Source organism: Embiotoca jacksoni, unplaced genomic scaffold, assembly GCF_022577435.1.
Source record: "Embiotoca jacksoni isolate LCO1_2020_lvr unplaced genomic scaffold, fEmbJac1.0.p SCAF_23, whole genome shotgun sequence".
In the NCBI taxonomy this organism is placed as follows: domain Eukaryota; kingdom Metazoa; phylum Chordata; class Actinopteri; family Embiotocidae; genus Embiotoca; species Embiotoca jacksoni.
In genome coordinates, this window is record NW_027185374.1 from 11,298,082 (window position 1) to 11,309,099 (window position 11,018).

At 42.3% G+C, this 11,018-nt stretch overlaps 1 protein-coding gene across 1 annotated transcript; it reads left to right on the forward strand.

Moving 5' to 3' along the window:
* Positions 1–8,104: 8,104 nt before the first annotated feature.
* On the forward strand, positions 8,105–9,091 carry LOC138203742 (trace amine-associated receptor 1-like). The gene has a single exon (XM_069158753.1). The coding sequence runs from the start codon at positions 8,105–8,107 to the stop codon at positions 9,089–9,091; it is 987 nt and encodes a 328-aa protein (XP_069014854.1).
* The last annotated feature ends 1,927 nt before the right edge of the window (positions 9,092–11,018 follow it).

Sequence of the window (11,018 nt, forward strand, 5' to 3'; positions counted from 1 at the left end):
AGTTGGCCACAGTCATCATGCGGACGCAGCACCCGGTCCATGAGACGTTGGAACGTGGCTGTGGCACTGAACAACCCAAAGGGAAGCGTGGTGAATTGATATAACCCAAACGGAGTAGAGAAGGCCATTTTCTCCTTGGCCTCTGCTGAGAGAGGAATCTGCCAGTAGCCCTTGGTTAAATCCAGTGTCATGAAGAAACGTGCAGTGCCCAGTCGGTCCAGGAGTTTGTCGACCCAGGAAATTGGGTACGCATCAAATCGTGACACATCATTCACCCTGCGATAGTCCACACAGAACCATATAGATCCATCCTTCTTGGCAACAAGAACAATGGGGCTACAACAGGCACTGTTGGACTCTTCTATTACCCCCATCTCCAGCATAGCAGCCAATTCCCTCTGAACAATTTTCCTCTTGTGTTCAGGTAACCGGTAGGGCCGTGACCGCAACGTCACGCCCGGAGACGTCTCAATGTTGTGCACTATGAGGTTTGTGTGTCCTGGCCGGAGGGAGAACACGTCAGCAAACTGCTTCTGCAACTGGGCCACGTCTGTTCTCTGGGTCCCGGAGAGATGGGCGTTGAAAGGGAGCGAGGCAGGATTGGTGGACTTTGGAACCGCTGGCCCCAGCTCCTCTCTCTCAGATACCGCGGACACCAGAGAAACAGGCTCCGCCTCTCTCCATATTTTTAAGAGGTTGAGGTGGTAAATCTGTGTAGCTCTGCCCCTGTCAGATCGCACCACCTCATAGTCGATGTCCCCTACCCGCCGTGTGACCACAAAGGGCCCTTGCCACTTGGCAAGGAGTTTTGAGCTGGAAGACGGAAGCAATACAAGTACCTTTTCTCCCGGTGCGAATTGCCTCAGCTTGGCCCCTCTGTTGTACAGGTGTTGTTGACGTTCCTGGGCCTGGAGCAAATTCTCACGTGACATCTGACCCAGTATGTGGAGTTTTGCTCGCAGGTCCATGACGTACTGAATTTCATTTTTCCCGGGGCTCAGACCTTCCTCCCAGTTTTCCTTAAGCAGGTTGAGCACCCCTCGTGGTTTCCTGCCAAACAGCAGTTCAAAGGGAGAAAATCCCGCAGAGGCCTGGGGGACCTCCCGCACTGCAAACAACAGAGGATCAAGCCATTTATCCCAATTACGTCCATCATCATGTATAAATTTACGACTCATGGACTTTAAAGTCTTATTCAGACGCTCCACCAGCCCGTCAGTCTGTGGGTGATAAACACTGGTCCAAATAGACTTAATGCCCAGTAATCCATAAAGTTCTCTCAGTGTTTGTGACATGAACTGGGTGCCCTGGTCAGTCAGAATCTCTTTCGGGATTCCCACTCGGGAGATGACCTGAAACAGACCCTGCGCAACGCTTTTTGCCGAAATGCTGCGCAACGGCACTGCCTCGGGATATCGTGTTGCGGAATCCACTAAGACTAACACAAAGCGATATCCGCGTGCGCTCTGGTGGAATGGCCCGATGAGGTCCATGCCAATACGGTCAAATGGGACCTCCATCAAGGGTAGCGGATGTAAAGGCGCCCTCGGAATGGCCGGCTGGTTTACCAGCTGACGCTCCGGGCAAGAGGCACACCAACGGCGCACATCCCCCCGGATGCCCGGCCAGTAAAACCGGGCCATTATCCGGTCCAGAGTTTTCTCATATCCCATGTGGCCCACCATCGGGTTATAGTGAGCCGCCTGGAAAATAATTTCCCGACGGCTTTTTGGCACCAACAACTGGGTGTTTTCTTGACCTGTTTGAGTGTCACGAGTCACTCTATACCAGTGGTTCTTAACCTGGGTTCGATCGAACCCCAGGGGTTCGATGAGTCACTCTCAGGGGTTCAGCAGACACACACTGCAGTCAAGTGAGCCGCCGCTTTAAAAATGAATGACCGTCTATTCCTTAAGGTGCGTTCACACCGAGCGCCCCGTTCGGTGTGAACGCAGCATAACGGGTACGGTGGCTTGGATAGCCCAAAAAGCACGGAGAAAGCTAAAACATATGCTGCGTTCACACCGAACGGGGCGCTTGGTGTGCGCAATTCAGCCCACGTATTATTCGTGACGTCATGCTGCGCTTGGCCATCATTGGCTGCAGCTGATCACGCCACATTGCGCTCTGTTGTTGTACGCCATTTGTGATTTTCAATCCCTTCATACTAACATGTCGAGCAAAAAAAGAAAGTGGTTGGACGAATACGTACAATATGGATTCACGTGTAAAGAGGAACGTGATGGGAGTCAGCGTCCTCAATGCATGATTTGCAATGCCAAGTTGAGCAATTCTAGTCTAGCACTGGCAAAACTAAAGGAACACTTCCTAAAGCTGCATGATGGGAAATACAAGAACACAACGCTCGCTGAATTCAAGGTGAAGGGAGCCAGATTCGATGAAAAGGCTACTCTGCCTGTTCTCGGCTTTGTACCCATCGACAAACCGATCCTCACAGCATCGTACGAAGTTGCGTACCTGATCGCAAAGCAGGGCAAACCACACACCATTGGTGAAACACTCGCGAAACCAGCTGCGTTGAAGATGGCGAACACTGCTGCTGAAGATAAGTCATCCCAAATTCCTCTTTCAAATGACATGATCAGCAGCAGAATAGACGACATGAGCAATAACATCTTGGCTCAAGTAGTTGCAGATCTGATTTCAAGCCCAGCAAAATTCAGCCTCCAACTCGATGAGACCACCGACGTTTCCAATCTCAGCCATCTTGTTGTATTCGTGCGCTATATGAAAGACGACGAGATAAAGGAAGATTTTTTATTTTGTAAGCCTCTTACAACAGCAACCAAGGCAGTCGATGTGAAGAAACTCATGGATGACTTCTTCAGAGACAACAATCTTTTGTGGAATATGGTTTCTGCAGTTTGTTCGGACGGAGCTCTAGCCATGCTGGGACGACACTCTGGTTTTGGAGCGCTGGTGAAATCCGATGCACCACACATCATTGTTACACACTGTGTTCTGCACAGGCATGCGTTGGCAACAAAAACCTTGCCTCCAAAACTGGCAGAAGTACTAAAAATCGTAGTTGAATGTGTGAACTACGTGCGAAATAGTGCTATGAATCATCGCATCTTCAAAGAGCTCTGTCAGGAAATGGGCTCTGAATTCGAGGTACTTCTGTACCATTCTAACGTTCGGTGGTTATCCCGGGGAAATGTGCTGAATCGGGTTTTTGCAATGCGTGTGGAATTAGCCCTGTTTTTGCGAGAGCACCAACATTGTCACGCAGATTGCTTCGAAGATTCTGAGTTCATTCTCATCTTGGCGTACATGGCCGATATTTTCGATGCTCTCAATCATCTCAATCGACAGATGCAGGGCGGTGGAGTCAACATCATCAAAGCGGAAGAAAACCTGAATGCGTTTTTAAAAAAAAAGCTACCTTTATGGAAACGATGAACAGAGAATGACAACTTTGCAAACTTTCCCCTGCTGGACGACTGTGTAAGTAAGATCGAAGACGTGTCTGGAATTGGAGACATTTCTGTACCTGGGGAGCTGAAGCAAGCGATTGCCATGCACTTAGATGTGCTCGCAAAGTCCCTCGACGGATACTTCCCCACCACACAGTCATATCCAGCAAGGGTGAGACAGCCGTTCACGTTTAGTGTTGCGACAGCAGATGTCAACGATGAATGCCTCGACAAAATCATTGAACTTCAGCAGAGCCAGCTTCAACAGCAACTCTTCGGAACAACAACGCTCTCAACGTTTTGGTGTCACCAAATCGTACCATACCCTCGTATTGCCAAGAAAGCCCTTGAGATACTCACACCGTTTGTTACAACGTATCAAGCAATCCTTTTCGAGGATGGTGGACATGAAAACTAAGAAAAGGAACAGACTTTGCTGCAAAAATGATATGAGAGTGGCACTTGCCAAGGAGAAGCCGTGCATTTCTGAACTTGTATCTGAAAGGCAACAGCAAAAGTCACATTGATTTGCAGTAAATATTCACTGAGTTATGTTTTTGCGTGAAATTCATGTTTTGTTTGTCGACAAACCGATCCTCACAGCATCGTACGAAGTTGCGTACCTGATCGCAAATCATTCATTGAGTTATGTTTTTGTGTGAAATTCATGTTTTGTTTGTTGGTTTTTTTCTTTGCACACAGTGATTTTGTGTGCAACTGATGCATGGTTTATTTTGTGCACTAATAAAATATATACCTATGTTTTGAAGAAATCATATTTTATTTTTCCAATTACGAAGAGTTCGGTGAATGCAAAGCAGTTTCCAAGTTTTGAAACTTAACTTCTCTTGAATTAATTTTTAATTAATTTGATTTTAAAGTTACAACATTCCCATACTCTACAACACCGGGGCATATTTTTAATTGCATTTTTTTGTACTTTAATGAATGTACAGTGTATAATGCTTCTAGTTCATAAACCTTTCATCCTAAAATGAAAAATGGCATAGCTATATTGAAAGATTAAAGAGGAAACTTGACAAACGGACATCTACGTGAAAAAATTATCCAGATATGTCTCTGTACTATATGTGATTTTACAAGTATGGTTTAGAATTCCCATCTCAACTTTCTTATATAGATCCAATGTAAGACCTGCATGAGAAAAGCTCTCTATATAAAATGATAATAAAAAAAAGTCACACTGGTCAGAAGGTTATTTGTTTTCAGAAAAAAACTAGAATTACTGTCTTGTGGCTGAATGCGTCCAACAACAAGTCAAGTTGCAATTTGCAATAATATCTGTTGTGTCAAATATGGTCACCATTTGCCCTTTCCTGCAGAATAATGTAACAGTGAAATTAAACTGTGATCTTTTGAATATAAAATGTCACCACTTCATAATTTAATCCTTTTTGACATTTGTGTAAAATGTTGTTATAATTATTGCATGAATTCCTGAGTTATGGCCACAAATATGTTTTGTGGGGTCACCATGACCTTTCACCTCCAAAATCAATTCAGTTAATCCTTGAGGTCACAGTTTGCGCTGAAGGAACAAGATAAATGACTCTTCCCGTGGACTGATATCCTGAAAATGCTGCTTAAACCTCCAAAACCGTGAAGAGGGAGCAATTTTACATTGCTATCATGGTTAAGTACACTTATTTTTTATTCTGTCCTCAGATCCCTGCATACATTTCTGCAATAGCCATGGCTTTGTAGGAGTTTTTGTGGATGACATGGGAGCATCACTGATTTGACATTTTGAAGAGCATTTTCCATTCAAGTGACATGTTAGGGTTTATGTCATTGGCTACAAAGTTTGCAATTACACATATTTACAACCCTGTTTCCCTAAAAGTTGGGACAGGGTCAAAACAGATGGGAAAAGTTGTATAATACTAAAACAACATGAGGTGGAACATCCCGCAACAAATTAAGTTGACTGTCAACAGATAAGTAACACGATTGGGTGTAAAAAGAGCTTCCCAGAGAGGCAATCTCTCAGGAGAGAATATGGGGTGTGGTTCTCCATTCTGTGAAATACTTTGTGGGTAAATAGTGTAACAGTCTAAGAGTAACATTGCTTTATGTAAAATTGCAAAGAATTTGGGGATTTCATCATCTACGATATATAAAATCAGTAAAAGATTAAGAGAATATGGCAAAATCTCTGTACCTAAGGGACAAGGCTGAAAAAACCCCAATATTGAACGCCGTGATCTTCAGCCCCTCGGCACTGCATTAAAAACAGATATAAATCATTACTGGAAAACAATGAGTAGGAGAAGAAACATTTCTGAAATCCATCGTCTTTGAACACAATTCATCGCAGCATCCACAATTGCAGGTTAAATCTCCACCATGCAAAGAAGAAACCATATATAAACATGATCCACAAACATTGATGTCTTTGAGCCCAAGCTCATTTAAGATTTAATTTAATTTTAATTTATTTCACTTTATTAATCCACGAGGGGAAATTTCTTCGCTACAGCAGGGGGGCTCTCAGGGGGGAGCTGCTGCAACAGGCTGCCACTAGCGCAGCGCCAGGTAACCTGACGTGCATGTTTTTGGATGATGGGAGGAAGCCGGAGAACCCGGAGAGAACCCACGCAAGCACAGGGAGAACATGCAAACTCCACACAGAAAGGCCCAGGACCGGATTCGAACCCGGAACCTTTTTGCTGTGAGGCGACAATGCTAACCACTGCACCACCGTGCCTCCCAAAAGATGGACTGAAGTGAAGTGCAAAACGGTCATGTGGTCTGACATAACAAAATTTGAAATTCTTTTTGGAAATCATGGACACTGTGTCCTTCAGGCAAAAGAGGAGAGGGACCATCCACGATGTTATTAGCACTCAGTTAAAAAACTAGCATCCATGATGGTACAGAGATACGTTAGTGCACATGGCATGGGTAGCTAGCACATCTGGGAAGGTACCATTAATGCTCAATGATATATACAGCTTTTGGAGCAACATATGCTGCCATACAGACCACGTTTTATTCAGGGAAGGCCTTGCTTGTTTCAGCAAAACACTACCAAACCACATTCTGGACATATTATAACAGCATGGCTGAACCAGGTTCTATAGGGAGTCAGGCCTCGGATCCTGCCGGAGCAACCTATCAGCTCCCGTGTTAGATCATCCTGAGGGGGGACAGTTGCGACACCTGGGACCAGTCGGTGCAGCGTCACCTCCAAGAATGCAACCCGGGGAAGGACAGCGACAGACTCGGGGCAGAGGTGGAAGAAACCTGCCGGGTCCAGGAAATCCACTACTCCCAGAAGACCAAGGGGAACCAGCTAGTAGAGGTGGGGAAAAGTCCAACCAATGTAAAGACAATAGGGGACATTCACATCTGGCTGGAATGGTGGGTAATGCTACTGGAGGGGTGGCAGGGTGTCCACCCAAGTGAGCCCATCCACCATGTATGACTCCATAGTTAAAATGACTGCTGGTGAAGCTGGAATAGACTCTGTGTTGGTAAACACTGGGTCCAAGGCAACCAGCAGGTACAAATAGCATCAAACCAGCTGAACCGCCTGTGAGCATACAAGACCCAAACTAGCCAACTATAAAAATAGTCAGAGCCAGTTCGAAAGCCATGGCTCCGAAAGAGATGGATCAGAAAAAAGCAGTTTTGATCCTTAATCTGATCCAGAAAATGGGGGATAGAGGAATCACCATGACCTCCAGACACAGACCCTACCAAACTTGACATCCCTAAATCTCTGCCAAACCAAATGACCCCGTTAGTGAATGAATTAATTAGGGTGGTTGACATTTCGGAGGATAAAAAGAAGGAACGAGATGAAAAAAATGGGGGAATATCTCAAAAGAAGGGGTCCAAAAGCAAAAAGTGCAAGGACTCAGAGTCATCCGATTATTGTCCAGAGGACGATAACCGAGTTCCAGCACTACTGCCGATACATGCAGAGACTTGTAAAATCACAAACCGATCAAAAATAAAGTTTTATGAAATGATTGGGAGTCCTTGGGACATTAACGGTGACGGACTTGTCGTCTTCATCAACAACAAACTGATAATCCACAGGACTACCAGGAAAAGATGTTGGTTGGCCCTGGGAAAATGCCTCGACAGTGCAGTGGAGCATGGCCTAAGGAGGGTCATGATGTGCAAGGATGGATTAAGATCTGAGAGTGACAAACCTCATGTACACTTTGTCACTTCATGTGTCTTGGGTGGATTTGATTGCTGGAAAGCTACCAAGTATCCAAAATTGTACTTGTTGCAAGGTATTGCAAAATGAGTTTGAGGTAAAAAATTGTTTACTCATGTCTACCTGGTAGTTGGTTAGTTAACTTCTTTGTGAATACATATACTTCCTGTCTGATAGAGGCCATGTAGGTGCTGCACAATTAGGCTGCACGTGACCAAAAACGTGCTGCAGATCTGCTGGACCCTCCCACCTTCATAGTTAGAGTATGATAATGTGTTTTTTTGTCATCATCATGTGATTGGACAACTCTCAACACTGTCTCTCTTCTTTACAACCTTCTTTAACTCTGTGTGTTGACTCTCTTACTGCTGAGCAGCTCGTTAGTTGATCAGGCTACTCAAGTGGAGCGTCAGGCTGGTGCAGACGGTAAAATTATATTGTTCATCATTTGAATTTTATTGAATTGTGAAAGATGAAACCAGAAGTATCTGTCAATGGGACTGACATTGTGACTGACATACATCCCTGCTATGTCATAGATAATTTGAATTATATACTGACAAACAGTCCTTCCATTATATGTGTATTGGTATACGGTTTCCTTGCTTTATTGTCTGTTACAACAGTTTGTGGAAATTTCCTTGTAATAATCTCTATTGTTTACTTCAAACAGCTGCACACTCCCACTAACTACCTCATCCTCTCTTTGGCTGCAGCTGACCTGCTTGTTGGGATTATAGTTTTTCCTTTCAGCATGGTGTTCTCTCTCAGCTCATGTCAGTATCATGAGGGTTTATTCTGCAAAGTACGAGGCAGCTTTGATATATCACTGAGCACATGTTCTATTCTGAACCTGTGTTGTATATCTGTTGACAGATATTACGCAGTGTGTAAGCCTCTAACATACTCAATTAAAATCAATCACTATGTTGTTGTGATCATGATCCTGATGAGCTGGGGTGTCTCTGCTCTAATTGGAATTGTTGTCATAATTGCAGGATTAAACAGTGAAACATGCGAGGGAAAGTGTTTAATTACTGTTCTCATAGCCAACACTATTGGACTTATATTATCATTTTACCTCCCAGTGATCATAATGCTGTGTATCTACCTGAAGATTTTCCTTGTTGCACTGAGACAGGCACGGAGAATCCAGAACACAAAGTCTGGAGCAGCTGTCAGTAAGATGGAGAGGAAGGCCACCAAAACTCTGGCTGTTGTTTTGGGAGTGTTTCTTTTATGTTGGACTCCTTTCTTTCTTTGTTACACCTTTCTGCCTTATACTAATGATTCAGTACCAGGTTCTGTGATGGAAACACTTAACTGGCTAACATTGTCAAATTCAATGCTGAATCCATTTATTTATGCTTTCTTTTACAGCTGGTTCAGATCGGCCTTTAAAATGATTATTTCTGGAAAAATATTTAGAGGGGATTTTGTTAACTCCAAATTACATTGAGTTACTGTTTAAGGTGCAAAGAAACACAGTTGAATTGTCATAAATGTTTCAGTAAAAGACCGTAATAAACTAATAAACCCAATGATTTGGTTCGTTACAAGGAAGGACCAGGTCCTGTTTTAAGGGAAACTTTGTGGTTTGGGTTAAAATGACGAGTCAGGGAACCTTTGTTGCCATTGTTACAGGAATAAACGGTTGGATACAAAAAACTAAAAAAACAAAATTAAATTGAAGAAGAGTTAAAACTATACATTGTAACCCATCCATCCAGCTCCTCATGTGGACTCTGTAACCACATCAGCTGACTTCTTTTCTTTTTGATGCTTTCTTAGATGAAGTGCCACTTTCTCTCTGAAACTAGTAACTGGCCTACACTGTCAAATGTCATGCTTTGTATGTTTATTTATATTAAATATATATATATATATATATATATATATATATATATATATATATAAATAAATATACCTGACGTCATGTATGTGTTTTTCATTTGTAAATTCTTTGCATTTCCATGATAACATGCAGTTCGAATCACAGAAAAATCCGGCCATTAATATGTTTGCATGTACATGAAAAACAATAAATGCTGTCAAAGCCTGGCTCAGATGTAGAAGTAAGTTATTTTGTGTAATTAACTGACTGAAATATGATTAAAAATCCCACTTGAAATTACAAATTTCCTTAGCTGCTTTTCTTGATGTTTTGCACGGTGTGTAAATATAGTCAAATACAGTGTCATAAACCAAATCAAATTTCAAAGCAACTTTTGAAATTTACTTCTCTTGAAATAAGCATAATTTAAAGTTACAACATTTCCACACTGTACAACACCGGGGCATATTTTTAGTTCCATCTTTTAGTACTTTAATGAATATACAGCATATAATGCTTCTGGTTCATGATCTTGTCAACCTAAAATGAAAAATATCATAGCTAGACTTAAACATTAAACAGGAAACTTGGCAAACAGACAGCTATGTAAATAGTTTCGCCATATATGTCTCTGTACTATATGACTTTACAAGTACGGTTTAGAATTCCCACCTCAACTTTCTTATATAGATCCAATGTAAGACCTGTGATAGAAAAGCTCTATTTAGAAAATGATTAATTTTACGAGGGTATTTGTTTTCAGACAAAACTGAATTACTTCCTCGTGGTTGTATGCTTCCATCATCAAGTAAAGTTATAGTTTACAATTATATCTGTCCAGACAACTATGATAATTTTATGACAAGTTAAAGTCACTCGACAATTATTCAAATATAGATGTTGCTGTGAAGAAACAATGAATTCTAAAACGTGAATTGACACACATCTCTAACCCAACAGCACAGAATGCCTCCATACAATCACCACAGTTTCAAAGTGAACACCCAAGATTAGTGTCCCCAGTTCAGCATAACACCAATTTTCACAAATATGGTCACCATTTCCCTTTCCCTGCAGAATAATGTAATAGTGAAGTTGACCTGTGTTCTTTTAAATATAAAATGTACCACTTCATAATTTCATCCTTTTAGACATTTGTGTGAAATGCTATTATGGTATGAATTATTGAGTCATGGCCACAAATATGTTTTGGGGGTCACCATGACCTTTCACCTCCAAAATCATTTCAGTTCATCCTTGAAGTCACAGTTTGCCCTTAAGGAACAAGATAAAGGATTTTTCACCTGGAGTGATATCCTGAAAATGCTGCTTAAACCCCCAAAACTGTAAAGAGGGAGCAACGTTACATTGCTGTCATGGTCATGTAGGCCTATTTTTCATTATGTCCTCAGATCCCTGCATACAGTTTTTATGGATGACATGGAAGTTTCACTGGTTTGCCATTTTCAAGAGCATTTTCCATTCACACGTGACATGTTAGGATTTATGTCATTGGCTACAAAGTTTGCAATTATACAGTTATACAGCTCTG